Here is a 16,475-nt window from a genome sequence, read left to right as displayed (position 1 = left end):
AAATAAAAATATAGGATTAAGTATGTAACAGATTACTTCATGGCTGGTAATTTACAAAGATTTTTTTTTTTATATTCAATTTACTAAGATGTTAACTGATACAAACAAGAAGCCACATGACATCGAAATTTTGCCACATCTCCCCCATAAAAAAATTCTAAACACTACTATTCATCTTCTGCCCCTCCTCTTCTAGTTATCTCTGCGCACCCTATTACCCCACGAGACACGATGGGACGGTGAATGATTAATGCAATGTGAGGTGTATAAAAACGTGGCAACATCTTAACAAAAAAAAACGTCGCAACAAATCTCTTTGTCGCATTTATTATGTTAACTAGAGGTAGAGGGGCTAAAATTGGTCACTTGAAATTTTGAAATATATTTTTTTAAAGCAAAAAGGAGATACACACTACACAGTACTTTACATTTTGCTCGAAAAAGAGAAAATTTGTAATAAACAATTAAGAATCATTATATTATGAGGGCAAAATACTACTAGGTTTATATTATTTGTAATAGACAATAGCCTAGTATTTTCTGTGTCAATTCCTTCACAGCATCACCAAGCTCATTTTCGTTCTGAACACTCTGAACCCACTTTGCATTGATATTAGCCCGCTCAAGGCTCTGCCTTAACGTTCTAGCAATGCAGGGCATAGCATGGCTAGCAAAGAATTCCTCTACCTCCTTGGCCTTCTCAAAAGAAGCAAACTGCACCAACAACAAAAAAAAACAGTGAAGAATTACAATTGAACATTCCAGAGAGGGAACGAACTCGAGTGTGCTAAGAAAGAAAACCAATGAAACAAAGAGTGTTGTAGAGGAGCATGAGACAAACCGGTGAGACAACTGCACTGACAAACCAAGTTATCATAAGTCCTGAACCATATGTTTTCGTGAGGTGTTCCCAACTTTCCTGTGTAAAATTAGAGAACGGTGAGAAGGGTTTAAAAGAAAAGTGCATGTGTGTAAAATGAACTCATGATCTCAATCAGAGTTTTTTCTTAAAAATCAAGGCCTCATAGAATAGTCGATGCATCAATGGACAAAAAATGGCATTGCTATAGATAACGTTAGTGCAACAGGTGTTAGCAAAAAAGGCCAATTCCTAAATCAGACTCTACGACCAGGTGTTCTCCAATTATAACAAAAATTAAAGTTTTTCCAATGAGTTTTAACTCAGTCTCAAAACATTGTTGACCCATTTGCAAAACATTGAAGGGTACTAAAATCAATGAAAAAATAATGAGTCATACACAAAAACTTCATTTCAATTTATGTTTTTCACACTTCATATATGACTATTCACTACTGGTTCAGGGTTACCTAAAGCCATGACCAAGCTACATCTCGTCCTTCCCGAGTAACAACAGCAAGTCCACAAACAGCATCCTGACTACGAACCTTAACAATGTATAACAAGTTAACAATATATCAATATTCATTGTGTATATATAAAGAATAATTAGCTAATAATGAATGAATGTGCATTCCGACAAATATCTGAAAAAAGGTTACCTCAGATGACAACATAAAAGAGCTTCAAGAATTAGATCTGGATCACGTGAAGATGACAGAGAGCCTACAATCATAGAAAACATTAGCATCCAGACCCAGAAAAACTTTGGTATGCTCTCATAGAAGACATTTCCTTACCCAGAATCCGTGCTTTCTCCTCACTTTGGTCAGTTTCTCTATATACTTTCAAAAGGGATTCATAACCCGATCGGTTAGATTTGCTTGCCTGTTGCATTACAGCTACATACGTCGTCTGCCAACATTTCACAATAATAATCAACAGAAGAATCTATATGGAGATTTCATGCATTAAAAAGACATTGCAGCCAACCTTCCTTGCATCAGGTGGAAGAAGTGGTGTATTTCTGTTTTAAGAATGCCTGAAAACGCTTGCTTGCTTCATCCAGTGTCAAATCATGACCAAACACAGCAAGGGCATTCAAAATTTCTCCTCTCGACATAGCATCTAGATGACTTTCTCCTGGTTTAGTCTCCCAACCAAGCCTCCTGCAAGGCAATGCCAATATGGGGTAAGAAATAGAATCCGAGATGCTAAAAAGACTACTGTAAAAAGAGCATAGCCAATGGCATCTCTTCCAATACTTTATCCCTAGTCCTACTATTACAGTATTACCTACATTACCACAGACAAACATGATTCCTAGCATATGCCTTTCCAATAGGCAATAACTATGCAAAGCAATAAAAATCGTAAGAGTAGTTTCTACAAAATTTTATTAACTGAAAGACAATCTTCCCAGGATCGTCCATTCAATAACTTACACAGCAGAGTACTGGAAAAGGTTAATAAAGAACTGCTAGAAATAGTCTAGTAACTCTGGTATTGCATCAGCTGCGATGTGTTGAACTTTAAGACTAATCTGTCAAACAAAAGAATTGGAGTTATATCCAACATATATAACCTAAGTAATGAATGAACAAGATTTGGAAAATAACTTTACATTCATCTGGTTAGACAGCACGGTATAATCAACTTCCTCCCTGTAAGATCCCATCAAGTTAATCAAGGAGGTCAATGATTATTGGCGAACCATACAAAGTGCAAATGAATAGTCCAAAATGTCTGTCAAAGTAAATAAGTCGCACATTATTAGTCTTTTCCTTTTGAACCATTGGAAATAAATTTTCAAGTGAATATCTAATTTACCAAATCGGTCTGATGCAGATAAGAGTTGTTTCTCTACTGCATATCTAAGTCTAGCAGCAAGCAGCTCATCATACTTCACCCTGTAGAAACCAGCCTGATCCACATTAAGTTTAATCCAACAATTCACACCTTTGTCTGTGGAACCAAGGAACTCTTTGACATCATGTGTTTCAGATTTTGTTTGCAAGAGGAAACTCTTGTGGTCGTCATGTAAGAGCCAAAGCATAATGTTATTGGAACAGTCCAATGGCCTTCTCGTTGAGCACCGCTTGACAAGAATTGTGACTGTCATTTTTTCTCTGAACATAATAATCATATACAAATCTAATGAAAAGTCAGATTCAATGAAACCTGATTAAATTCCAATTTCATCATTGACTTTAACAGACACAACAGGATATTCCGCCTCGGTTGTCCTCTGAACTGATCCATCTGTGGTTTCTTGTGTCACGTACGAACAAAACGAATGAAGTTGAGAGAGAAAACTGAGGTTGGATTATTATTTATAGGAATTGCTCCCTGTTAGGTCCTCACTAGCGATGGGAAAAAATCCAACTAAGTCAAACTTAAGTCAATCATTAACTACACTAGCCAAGTAAAATAATATTAAATATCTTAATATAATTTATTTTAAGTTTGATATATTTACCAAAATAAAACGAGAAACAAATTAAAATTTAAAAAATCTGATTTTTTCTTTTTAAAATGATTATGTTGATTGGTTATTATTTTTTATTATTAAAGAGATAAAAATATCAATCTCAGGTTCAAATAATTTTTTTTAAACAAAGACATTTATGAAATTTATTATAACGGATAGATTTAAATATACTTTTTGTTCTTATTATTTAATTTTTTTTATTTTTTATTCTTATAAAATTTTATTTTCATTTTAATTCATGTAAAAGATATTATTTTATTTTTCATCTTAACAATAACACTTTAAGACAAAAAAATAAAATAAACATATTTCATAAACACTAAAAAAAATTACAAAAACAAAAAAAGAAAAAAACTCTAGGAAAATAAAGTATTCAATCCTAACGAATATTTAGGAAAGAAGTATCCTAATATCAATTTTTCCTCCCTACCCCATTTATTAATTAGTAGAAATATATTTGTCTTCATTATCCATGAATACTCATTTAATTATTTAGGTAAAATTATAAATTTGATCCCCTAATTTATTTCCAATTTCAGATTTATCCTCCAGTAAATTAATTTACAAATTTTATCCTCCTGTGTCATATTCTTCGTCATCCAATAAAAACATAACATGTGATAATCAACATTACTTGTTAACGATCATCCTCCAATTGTAACTTGTGGGATCAACATTACATAATTTTAGAAAATAGGAAGACAAAATTTGTAAATTAATTTAACGGGAGACCAAATTTAAAATTGAAGACAAAATGGGAAATCAAAAATACAATTTTGCCAAGTATCTATCTTCTATCCGTTACAGAATTTTGTCCGCAAATATCCAAGAGAGCGGGTATTTTTGTCATCTCAAACCAAAATCACGAGTGCAGTATCTGAGGAACCAGAAGTGATTTAAGCCTGTTACTAATGCACTCTTAATATGATCTTTAAAATATATATATATATTATAATCAGAGTATATATTTATCATTTTAAAAACTTGGCAGGAAGAATGTGGCATATATGTTAACTGGTGGGGCTAAAATTGGTCACTTTTAAATAACAAGAAAAACCAAAAATTTAAAAAGGGCACACAAAAAATTGACATACTTATACCGACGTAATGGCATATTAAGCCTATTTTTATTCCGATGTCAGGTAACTCGCAAGGTCCATGCTTAGCAACAGACGGTAACATTGACAGACTGAAGAAAGTTGAAATTACCGCCACAATTTTTTTGTGGAAAAGCGCCCTAGACAAGAGCCTAGTATTTTCTGTATGCCAATTCCTTCACAGCATCACCAAGCCTATTTTCGTTCTGAACATTCTGAACCCAGTTTGCATTGATATTGACCCGCTCAAGGCTCTGCCTTAACGTTCTAGCAATGAATGGCATAGCGTGGCTAGCAAAGAATTCCTCTACCTCCTTGGCCTTCTCAAAGGAAGCAAACTGCACCAACAATGAAAAATTAAGAATTATAGTCGTTGCACATTACAGAGAGGGAATTAGAGTGTGCTAAGAAAACCAATGGGACAAAGCATGTAGAGGGCCATGAAACAAACCGGTGAGACAACTGCACTGACAAACCGAGTTATCAAAAATCCTGAACCATATGTTTTTATGAGGTGTTCCCAATTTTCCTGTGTAACATTAGAGAACGGTGAGAGATGTGTGTCATGTACACAATCAGTTTTTTTCTTCAAAATCAAGGCCTCATAGAATAGTTGACGCAAAAAAATAAAATTGCTATAGAATGCAAAAAAATAAAAAATAAAAAAGCACGAGGTGAATTTTAGCATGCACTCTCCAGGCTTAAAGAGATAAAGCAGTAGCATGTAAATGGATTAACGAGACATCACAATTGACAAACAATGTTTGCGAAGAAGGACAATTCCTAAATCAGACTCAACAGCCAAGTGTTCTCCAAATATAAAAAAAGTGGAACTTTTTCCAATGAATCTTAACTGAGTCTCAACATTGATCAATTTGCAAAGCCTTGAAGGAAACCAAAATAAAATAAAAACTAAAAAATGAGGCTTGCACAAAACTTTATTTCAATTTAATGTCTTTCACACTTCATATAACATATATGACCACTCACTACTGGTTCTGGGTTGTTTATACCTTAAGCCATGCCCAAGCTACATTTCGTCCTTCCTGAGTAACAGCAAGTCCAAAAACAGCATCCTGACTACGAACCTTAACAATATATAGCAAGTTAACAACATATCAATATCCATTATGTATATATAAAAAGTAATAAGCTAATAATGTATGGATGTGCATTCTGACTTATAAAATATCTGAAGAAAGGTTACCTCAGATGACAACATGAAGTTAAGAGCTTCAAGAATTAGATCTGGATCACGTGAAGATGCCAGAGAGCCTGCAATCATAGAAAATATTAGTATACAGACCCAGAAAAAACTACGATATGCTCTCGTAAAAGGCATTTCATTACCCAGAATACGTGTTTTCTCCTGGCTTAGGTCAGTTTCCCGATATACTTTCAAAAGTGATTCATAATCCGATCTGTTAGATTTGCTTGCCCGTTGCATTACAGCTACATATGCCGCCTGCCAACATTTCACAATAAAAATCAACAGAAGAATCTATAGGGAGATTCCATGCATTAAAATAACGCTGCACCCAACCTTTCTTATATCGGGTGGAAGAAGTGGTGTATTTCTGTTTTCTAAGAATGCCAGAAAACGCTTGCTTGCTTCATCCAGTGTCAAATTGTGACCAAACATAGCAAGGGCTGTCAAAATTTCTCCTCTCAACATTGCATCTACATGACTTTCTCCTGGTTTAGGCTCCCAACCAAGCCTCCTGCAAGGCAATGCTAATATGGGGGTAAGAAGTAGAACCCGAGATGTAAAAAAGACCACTATAAAAAGAGCTTAGTAGGCGTCTCTTTTAGGCCATCTTCAATCCAGATTTTCCAATATCTTTATCCCAAATCCTACTATCAGATACATTACAACAGACAAACATGACTCCTAGCATATACCTTTCCAATCACTATGCAAGGCAATAGAAATGTTAGTAGTTTCTACAAAATTTTATTAACAGAAACACAATCTTCCCAGGATTGTGCATTCAACAACTTACTCAGCAGAGTACTGGAAAAGGTTAATAAAGAACTGCTTGAAATATTCTAGTAAGTCTGGTACTGCATCAGCTGCAATACGTTGAACTTTAAGACTTATCTGCCAAACAAAAGAATTGGAGTTATATCCAACATATATAACCCAAGTGATGAATGATCAAGATTTGGAAAATAACATTACAGTTATCAGGTTAGACAGCACGGTATAATCAACTTCCTCCCTGTAAGATCCCATCAAGTTAATCAAGGAGGGCAATGATTCTTGGCAAGCCATACAGAGTGCAAATGAATCATCCAAAATGCCTGTCAGTTGCAAGTTATTAGTGTTTTCCTTTTCTACAATTGGAAATAAATTTTCAAGCAATTATCCAATTTACCAAACCGGTCAGATGCAGATAAGAGTTGTTTCTCTACTGCATATCTAAGTCTAGCAGCAAGCAGCTCATCATATTTCACCCTGTAGAAACCAGCCTGATCCACATTAAGTTTAATCCAACAATTTACACCTTTGTCTGTGGAACCAAGGAACTCTTTGACTTCATGTGTTTCAGATTTTGATTGCAAGAGGAAACTCTTGCAGACATCATAAGAGCCAAAGCATAATGTTATTGGAACTATCCAATGGCCTTCTCCTTGAGCACCACTTGACAAGAATTGTGACTGTCAATAAACATACAAAGCTTACACCTGACATTTTTTTTTTTATCAGCAAAGATAATATATAATATATTGAAAGAAGTACCAGAGGTACTTAAAATACAAACAAAGTCCATATAGATGGATTTTTTCTCTGAACATAATCATATACAAATCTAATTAAAAGTCAGATGCAACGGAACCTGATTAAATTCCAATTTCTGATCATTGACTTTAACAGATACAACAGGATATCCTTTCTGCTTTGTCCATGAGGTCATTAACTTGTTCACATGTTCACCAGATCCTTCCTCAAGTGCAGCCCATAGATCCTCAGTCTTAGCATTTGAGCAAGCATGTCTTTTTATATATGAAGCCAGCGATCTCTGGTTGCATGAAAAAGCAATGTATAATTTGATCACAAATAGCATGATCAAATTTAATATGCATGGATTTTAAATACACACTTCTTAAAATCATTCATATAATATAAGTACATGTGCCTCTAACGCATTGAATTCAATATAAAATACCTTTAACTATTTCATCCCTTCAAATTTAGCAATTAAAATATAGTTTTTTATGGAAGCAGTAAGGGGCCAAGTACTAACCTGAAAGCATTCGGCACCAAGATAGCTTTGCAGCATCCTGATTACGGATGCACCTTTTTTATAACTTATTGCATCAAATATTTCATCAATCTCACAAGCATGATTGATTTCCACCTGTAAACATAATTTACAAATTAAAAATTTAAAATACACTATAAACGAATAAGAGAGCCTATGAACATTTTAACCAAAGAAAAAAATAAATGTACAAATTATATATATATATATATATATATATATATATATATATCAATTAAAAAACAAATATATATCCAAAATTGATATTATATAACAAATAATTTATAGATTTGAATTACATATAATTAATTAGCATAAAATCCTCGAATCAGATAAAATTAGCCAAATCCATTATCTGAGACAAACTAAACACATGAGAAATGTAGATTAAACAATACCTCAATTGGGTGGGATTCCGCAAGTCCATCCAACCTAAGACCCTCAGTAGATTCATGAAGAAATTGAGACCATATTTTCCACTCAGGAAAACAGTTATCAGTTGCTAAATAGCTCACCTGACCACGCCAGAAGAAGAGAAGAGGAAGAAAAATATAAACTAATTTAAAAAAGTTAAAAGTAAAAGCAACAAAACCAACCAGCATCTCTATAATGGGATCAATTTGAGGGTGTATGAGCCACAACCTACCCATGTCGCAAACCCCTCATTCAGCCATACATGTGTCCACCACTCCATTGTAACAAGGTTGCCAAACCATTGGTGTGCTAGTTCATGAGCTACTACAGTTGCAACCTAAACAGTAACCAAAGAAATATATTTTGTCCTTCAGTTAGCAACAAAATTATTAGTTCTTAAAATTGAGATTGGGAAACTCAAGTAGCCGAGACCAAATCAGCTTTATGGATAAGCAGGGTACCCTCTGTTTATTTGCAGCAGCAGAATGCTGGTCATCATATAGCAAAGCAGTCTCCCGATATGTAACCAGACCATAGTTCTCCATGGCTCCAGCAGCGAAATCAGGGATTGCAATCATATCCAATTTTGGCAGTGAGTAGGGAGTGGCAAAGTAACTGTTACATTATCATAGTTAAATGATTAATAAATGATCGACAATGCTGAATACCTATACATACAGTCAAGCAAACAGACTAACTTGAAGTTAACATATATTTAATATATGATTAGCCCCATATAATGAATATTTCTAATGGTTTACAGCTATGAGATGGATAAATTGGAAATGAAAAGAAATGAGGTCATGGATTATATCTGATAAATTTCCTGCCTAAGAATCACAATATTGTATGTAGTTACATACTTACCCCTTGTATAGTTCCAAAGATTTCACAGCTACATCAAGTGCAAATTTCCCCTGGTTTGCCTTACCAACTTGACAATACACCCGGACTTTGACCCCTGTGGAGATGTTGAATTCATTTAAGAAAAAGAAGAAGGTCAGTACTAACAAACAACCAATACCTAAAATGTACAGAGCTAACATGCTTTTACCATCTGAGGTATGATCTTCCACATAATCAAACAAACCAACAACAACCGCAACCAAATATGTAGACATGATTGGTGATTCTTGATATGAAACTGTTTTGAGATTTCCATCTGTTATTTCTTCAACAATTGGCATGTTGGAAAGAGCAACAAGCTCTGAAGGCACATCCAATGTGATCTTGAAAGAAGCCTGCAAGATCTACCATGTGAGAAAAGTGGGCCAAACCTCAAAATCCATTCAGACCTGTCTCACCCTCGTAGGCCTTAGCAGTGCTTACTATTTGAAGTATTAAGCTTGGGTCATTGCAACAATAATTTTCTAGTTTTGTGAGTGCTTACAAAAGGGTCATTTAGAAGGGAAGAGAGGGAGAAAAGTAAACCTTGCAAGAAGGTTCATCCCAACAAGGAAAGCATCGCCTGGCATCAGCCGGTGCAAACTGTGTAACTGCCATAGTCTTCTTCTCACCATTGTGCTCATAGGTACTGCACATAAAAAGTAGCCATATAAATTATTTTTAAAAAAAATGGAATTAGCCATCCATCTATTTCCTCAGAAAAAATAGTAAGGCAAGGGGGAAAAAAACCTTATACTAAAGTCTTGTTTGGATAAACTTCTCCACAAGCACTTAAAGTGAAACAAAATAAGAAGGTAAAATGAATTGAGTTTCTCCAATAAGTTAAAATCAGCTTATGCATCTTGGGTTTTAGAGAAGTTCTTCTTCTATATCGATTCATGAAGAAGTTTATCCAAACATGGCCTATGTTTAGTTAGATACCAGTAGGGTTTTGAAATGAGCAATTTACATAAAATCGATAGCCGCGAGAAAATTAATAATAAAGAATCGGTGATGAAAATGCAGCCTCAAGCAGAATTCAGGTAAACTATTTAGCCTGTAATTAACATATGAAGCCAAGAAAACAGTTACCTTCGGTAGAAGCCTTTCATTCTATCATTCAAGATTCCTTCAAAGCGAATGGACAAGACACCGAACCCAATAGGTAATTCCTCTGGGAACTCCAAAACCAGAATCTCATCATTTTCAAACAACTCAACTCGTGAAGGTTTAATAACCTGCATAGTGCATAGACATTCATTGGTTTCTATATCAGCAAGAACACTTCACACACATGGATGCGAGAACTTGATAGATATGAATCTCGAATGTTCTAGAGAAATATTTGTAACCAGTAGAGAGTACCTTGGAGGAGTCTTGGTTGGTGAATGAAACAGCGTCGTTGCTGACGGAGAGTTCGGCGGCATTGAGAACAATGAAAGAGGTGGCGGGGACGATGTCGAGGTGGACGGCGACGGAACCTGCGAAACGGTGCGCGACGAGGTCGGGCTTGAGCCTAAGGTCGTAGCGTTTGGGGACGGCGAATTTGGGAAGACGAGGCTTTCCTTTGAACTGATCCATCTGTTTCTTTCTTGTGTTTATAGAAATTCACACGGAATGAATAAAGTTTACAGTGAAGCTGAGGTTGACTTTCACCTTGATTATAGGTAAAATAGAAAAGGATGAAGGATAGAAATAAAAAGACAAATGAGTTAAAATATTATTTTTTGTTTTCTTTTTAATTAGTTTTTTTTTTAACTTCCGAATGTCCTCTAAAAAAGGCTTTCAAGTGAGTTAAAACCATCATTTTTTTTTTGTTGGTTCTTATTCCTCTCCTTCTTTGTTGTGTGTCAATGAAATTGGAGGAATAATGGAACCAAGAAAGGCAATATAGGATTTTTGAATTTGAGAGATTAAAAAATATAATATTTTATTTTGGAACTAAAAAAAACAAAGACCCCCTTAATTTGAATTTTTGAAGGAGAAAAACTATAATTAAGTCTCTACAAAAACAAAGTATTGTTTTCTAACCATTTTAATCAACATTCTGTTAAAATTATTATTAATATTTTTAAGCTAAAAATATGACTCACTTTAAACACATAAAAATTTAAATTGAATAATATATATATATATATAATTTTTTATAAGAGAATTCAAATGACATTAATATAATTTATACTTTTTTAAAATGATATAAATTACACTTACTATTGTATTATTTAATAAATTTTAATTGAATATCCCATAAAAAACTTTTAATTAAATAATTTTACCACCAAACTCACCCTTACATTAAATGATATTTTCATATAGATCACATCTATCAAATTTTATAATAAAACATTATCTAATATCTTTCTCTAAAAAAAGATATTTAATATATCATTTATATTGATCAACACCAATGTAATTTTTTTTACTATGCTAAAATTAATTATTGATGTTTACTTTTCATAAAATTGACACAAATAATGAAGATAATGCAAATTGCATGTTATATAAAATTCTTTAATTATGCAATAGTAGATATAAATTATATCAATATCCTTTGTTTTATTCATAATAATTGAAGTTAATATTAATAAGTTTATAAGAAGTCACATATTATTCAATCAATTAAATTATATCTCTTAACATACTGACTTCATTTGATTTTTTTATTATTATTATTATGAAAAAAATACTACAATCATGAGTTTGAAGTGTAGAGTTCAATACACCTATACAATAATACAAATGCTCAATTGAAATTTGGATTGAATGGGGGCATTATCTTATAATTCTATCCTTATTTTCTTGTGGTAGAAATCAGGGTAAATTTATCTCATACGTACTGATTTATCAGTCACTTTTTTTCTCCGTCATTACTCTCTTTTTTTTTTTAAAGAAAAAAAATCACTCAACTTGAATTTTTTTTTCCGGAGATAGTACTAGTATGAAATAACTCTGGTTGAAAATTATAATTGCACATAAAATAAGTTTTTCTTTTCAATACAATTTATTTCATATTTAAAATTAAAATTTAAAAATTAAAATATTAATTCACTTAATTAATAAATACAAATCATTACGAGTCATTTACTAGTATTTTATTTGAATTTTTTTAATACTTTGTCAACTTATTCTAAATAGGATTGAATATGTTTTGTTATTTTAAAGTATATAAATTTTAGAATTAATCCTTTTAAAAAAAATCATTTAATTTCTTTTAAAATTTAACAAGTCATCAAGTGTGTTAATTCTTTAGTAAAACTACTATGTTCATATAGTATTTTAATATAACAATTTTTTAAAAAATTATTGCATAAATGTCTCAAATAAAGTATGTGTTCAACTATGCCTGCCACGTAAATAAAATTACTAACAGAATTAACATATTATACTAAAATTTTAGAGGCACTAGTTAGTCTACTTATAGTTCTTATTGGAGATGGTTTCTCATGTATCAAAAAAATCGTTCTTATTGAAGACTACAACGATTACAGATTAAGGAGTAGAATTACGAGAGTAAGAGTTGGTTGTTTAAACTTATTTATTTAATAAAATAAACAGTTTTTTTAGTTTGTTTATCTAAATTACTTATTAAAATAAAACAAAACAAATTCTATCTATTTATTAAATAAGTATTTTTAAAAAATACTTATTTTAAAATTATTTATTATGAGTTTAAATAAACTCACCTTAAAAAGTGTAAAATAATCACTTCTTAATTTAGTGACAAAATTTGAACAAAAAATATTTAAGCTTTGATTATAATTATTAAAGACACTTTTATTTTAAAGGATATTTATAATTTAAAACTTTTTTTAGAAGCTTTTCTAAATTGAATTCAGGCGGTTTAAAGAGTTGAAATTAAACTACCAAATGTGTGAATGAATGACGTGCAAATTCGTTTAAGCTTAACTGGATATACAATTTTATGATTGATAAAGTCCTACTCGGATTGCTTCCTATAGAAAGTAAAAATGAATAAATTTTGAATGGGAAAATGTTGACAAGAATTTAAATTTCTAAAATCTAAAATAAACATAATGATGTAGTCCTACTACAGTTTCCATGGATCAACTACACTTGGTTGACACTTGGCAGGTTTAATTTGAAAGCTCCGTTGCTAGACGATCACGGTTGACGCCAATTGCTCCCTCCCTCCATGAGATGAGAGAGAAGAAAGCCTCCAAAACTTCATCTTCAACCTCTCCATGTGCTCAACTTCGCGACGCATACCACAATTGCTTCAACAGGTCTCCTTCCTAAACATTCTTTTCCCCATTTTCTTCTTCTTCGTCATCTGTTTTCCCTTAAACCCTAATTCCATTTTCGAAGGTGGTACGCCGAGAAATTCATGAAGGGTCACTGGGACAAACAAGAATGCGTTTCCGAGTGGCAAAAATACAGAGCCTGTCTTTCTGTATGTCCTTACTTACACAGTTACTTACATGCTTGCGTTTTGTGAAAATTGCTCTGTAACATTTGGCAGGAACATTTGGAAGATAAGCATCTGATTCGTTTCTTACAAGCTGACGGCGTTGTTCAAGACAGTGGTGTTGCTTCTCAGTAACTTGTAGGGAGTAAGGTGATTCACCCATCAATTGTATAATCTCATTCCCTAGCTTTTAGTTGTGTTGCTATGCATTCAAAATTTCTATTATTTATAATTTATATGTCTTAACTTTAAGAATGGGACCAAAGCAATGAATGGACATTGTATTCTTCAATGCGATATCAAGTAACATGATTAGCTGCGTAAGTTATTGTTGTTTTACCTCTGCGAGGTGTTGACAGAATTGGATGTCCATGCCTAAGCTCTAGGCAAGATTGAGTCACTACTCAATGACAATAATCATGTTGATTTTGTGTTTGCTTATTTTTGTCGCATGATCTAGTGGTTTGCCTTTTAGTTCCATTTTTGCCCTCATTGTAGAATGGCTTCATGTTTGTTTCTTACAAGTTTCTCGACTTTAAACTCATAAAAGTAGTCACGAAAATAAAATCATATTTGATAGAGGCCTCAATTGATCATTTCATGGGTATAATTTGAACAGTTTTCTCTTGTTCCTTTTTTTTAAAAAAAGATAGAAAACGAAGTAAAATCATAGAGAAAAAAAAAGGGGAAATGCAATTAGGGGGAAGAAAAGACTTTCTCTAAAATTGAAGAAACCAAATCAATAAACTAGAAAAGCTGTGGTATACATCAAAGCCAGAAAAGGCTAATCCCTTGAAGTTGTGAGCATTGTGCTCCAACTAAATGCAATTTATACACCAGAGTTGAAAAGGCTGCACACCGCAACAATTTTTTGTCTACTCATTTGTGCCACAAATTTTCTTCCAAAGTGTTGTGGGTTATATAACAAGTGAGGGTTGAAAACCATTTTCTTTCCTATCATTAGCATCTATGAAAGTTTACATACCATGTTTAATCAAACTGTTTATTGAAGACCAGGAACCTGCCTTCCCTTAATAGCAGAAATTCAGCAAACCTGACTTTGAAAAATAAAATGCATTTAGAACTGTTTGCGAATCTTGATATGTTTTATATTTTTTTAAATGATAGACAAGGAATGGGGAAAAGGAGAGATTAGAGTGAGGAAGAGTGTTGAACCCTTTTTTGGGAGCTTTTTTATGACTGAATGGAAGTACGGGTGCAGTTGGTGTAAGTGAAGGAATAGGGTTATTTTTCATACTTTTCCACATTCTGTTGTCTTACCCCATTAAACATTCAAACAGTAGATTACTCATCCGAAGTTTCAACATAGTTGGATCGAATAAGAAATATACCTACTTATCAAAGCGATCATTACTCAACCCTTCGTAAACCCAAAGTCTTCTATCAATCTGCTGTGAGCACTCCCATTGTTAACCCATTGTGAACTCCAGGTCTATGTATTTGTTCTGTTCTTTCAATTTCAAACCTGTTGTGTTATGTTTTTTAATTTTGAACTTGTATTCTGTTCTTATCATGTGTCTTGTAATTTATGAATTATTGGCTCTTGATTCATTGATTACCTCTAGCTTATTTTAAGTTATCCCCATTACAGAACAGTTGGATCTTCGATTAAATATATGTTTGGATACTATGATAAGTTTTTTAAATATTATTTTGTGTAAGGTAAACTTCCATTGGTTGAGTTTAAACTTTACAGACACTTCATGAGTTTCAGGTAGACTCTGGAGTTTGACAACATAGTCCTAGAAGATATTAGGCAGTCTTTCAACTGCATTCTGGATCTCTGAATTAACACTGTTGTTTTGGGCCGGGGAGGATATTAAGCTGTCTTGCACAGTTCAGTTATTCATAAACTTACTATTTTGAACATTTCATGTGAGTCCACTCAAGTCTTTGAAGAAATGAGTTTTAAGCAAGTCTAATTGATTTTCTTACGTGGTACAATTGTAAACACATGATTCCACGAGCTAATTTGTGAGTTTCATGAACACCATCGCAGCTGTGTCCTAGCATGAACAAACCCATAACAACTATATCTCTGGCTCCTAGTTTGAATGAATCCATATCCCATTACAGTTTTCTGCTACGAACCCAGTGATCTAGCCATTTCATTTCATCGGGAATGAACCCATCATATTCATAGCTCAGTGTCCCAGGGTGAATCATCAATCAAACATCAATGAGGTGAACCTAGCATCCACCATTATCTTAATTTCTTAAGTAATTCTGGACACTGATTTGTGAAGAGTTAGTTATGTTCTGTTTGTGTCCCGTGCTTTTAACTCATCTTGTGATTTGTTAATTTGTCCATTAATTTTGAATTTGTTATGTTTCAGTTTGCATTCTGAGATATCAACACATCTTGTGATTTGTAAATTATTGGTTTGTGTTTTGCTTTATATTCTAAGCTGTTCCCATTACAGATCTGGTGGTATTAGATTATTTTTGGATACTATGATAGTTTTTTAAATATTATTATCATATTAAGTATTAGGTAAATTCTTACAAGTTAATGATGCTCCACAAATTCATGTAAACTCTTCAAGTTTGGCAATCTTGCTAGAAACATCTTGTTATATTCCCTTGTAGTAGATTGGGCCTAATTATGAATTTGTATTTTTGGTGCAGGTAACTAACTACGAAGCTTATTCATGTGACGACCACTGTTGATGTGGTATTTGAAGTTACGCTGCCTGTACGTTGTATCTTTGTTTGAACAGTGCAAGCTTTGTATTTCCGTCAGAAATCTTGGTGGTTTTAAATCATGGTCTATTGCAATGGGTTGAAATGAACATTTGGTGAGGGTGAATTATGGTAACTTGGCAAGTGACAATTTTTTAATGCCATCTTTCAAGAAATTCTAAAGGAGAGGGGAATGTTTAACTAATCCGCCAGTGAAGAGATTTCCAGGACGAAGGTGAAGTTTAAACGTCCTCTCTAAAAAACAAAGGTTTAATTAGTCTGGGGTCTCTAAACTCTTACAAATTTACAAATAAGTCCCTGATTTTTTTTCGAA

General features: G+C 33.1%; 2 protein-coding genes across 4 annotated transcripts; one reads left to right on the top strand and one right to left on the bottom strand.

The window, feature by feature from the left end:
- Nucleotides 1-4,295: 4,295 nt before the first annotated feature.
- Nucleotides 4,296-10,674, bottom strand: LOC114414833 (aminopeptidase M1-like). The gene is made up of 19 exons (XM_028379267.1): nt 10,378-10,674; nt 10,105-10,250; nt 9,559-9,661; nt 9,182-9,368; nt 8,995-9,088; nt 8,589-8,742; nt 8,360-8,464; nt 8,112-8,228; nt 7,696-7,809; nt 7,288-7,470; nt 6,826-7,108; nt 6,630-6,751; nt 6,451-6,548; nt 5,991-6,168; nt 5,798-5,912; nt 5,655-5,722; nt 5,461-5,535; nt 4,899-4,976; nt 4,296-4,785 (listed from the first exon to the last, which is right to left on the bottom strand). The coding sequence occupies exons 1-19, from the start codon at nt 10,591-10,593 to the stop codon at nt 4,600-4,602; spliced, it is 2,622 nt and encodes an 873-aa protein (XP_028235068.1). The 5' UTR covers nt 10,594-10,674; the 3' UTR covers nt 4,296-4,599.
- A 2,381-nt stretch (nt 10,675-13,055) lies between these two features.
- Nucleotides 13,056-16,475, top strand: LOC114414835 (uncharacterized protein At4g33100). 3 transcript variants are annotated; one of them, XM_028379270.1, is made up of 4 exons: nt 13,056-13,256; nt 13,339-13,423; nt 13,493-13,606; nt 16,088-16,475. In XM_028379270.1, exons 1-3 carry the CDS (start codon nt 13,171-13,173, stop codon nt 13,571-13,573), a joined length of 252 nt encoding a protein of 83 aa, XP_028235071.1. In that variant the 5' UTR covers nt 13,056-13,170; the 3' UTR covers nt 13,574-13,606; nt 16,088-16,475. The 3 variants fall into 3 exon arrangements, with proteins under 3 accessions (XP_028235071.1, XP_028235072.1, XP_028235070.1); XM_028379271.1 differs by lacking the exon at nt 16,088-16,475 and adding an exon at nt 15,174-15,433 and having other exon boundaries at nt 13,493-13,588; XM_028379269.1 differs by having other exon boundaries at nt 13,058-13,256; nt 13,493-13,588.

The sequence above is a fragment of the Glycine soja genome, chromosome 6 (assembly GCF_004193775.1).
Source record: "Glycine soja cultivar W05 chromosome 6, ASM419377v2, whole genome shotgun sequence".
NCBI lineage: Eukaryota > Viridiplantae > Streptophyta > Magnoliopsida > Fabales > Fabaceae > Glycine > Glycine soja.
Note: the sequence above shows the minus strand (reverse complement) of the source record. Positions and strands in the feature narration are given on the sequence as shown.

Excerpts from the sequence above, each read along its gene's own strand:
- LOC114414833 (XM_028379267.1), bottom strand. The coding sequence starts at position 10,593 with ATGGATCAGTTCAAAGGAAAGCCTCGTCTTCCCAAATTCGCCGTCCCC. Across the intron at positions 9,369-9,558 it reads GGGATGAACCTTCTTGCAAG|GCTTCTTTCAAGATCACATT; the intron begins GTTTACTTTTCT and ends TAGATCTTGCAG. Across the intron at positions 7,810-8,111 it reads CGGAATCCCACCCAATTGAG|GTGGAAATCAATCATGCTTG; the intron begins GTATTGTTTAAT and ends TTATGTTTACAG.
- LOC114414835 (XM_028379270.1), top strand. The coding sequence starts at position 13,171 with ATGAGAGAGAAGAAAGCCTCCAAAACTTCATCTTCAACCTCTCCATGT. Across the intron at positions 13,257-13,338 it reads TACCACAATTGCTTCAACAG|GTGGTACGCCGAGAAATTCA; the intron begins GTCTCCTTCCTA and ends CCATTTTCGAAG. Across the intron at positions 13,424-13,492 it reads AATACAGAGCCTGTCTTTCT|GAACATTTGGAAGATAAGCA; the intron begins GTATGTCCTTAC and ends AACATTTGGCAG.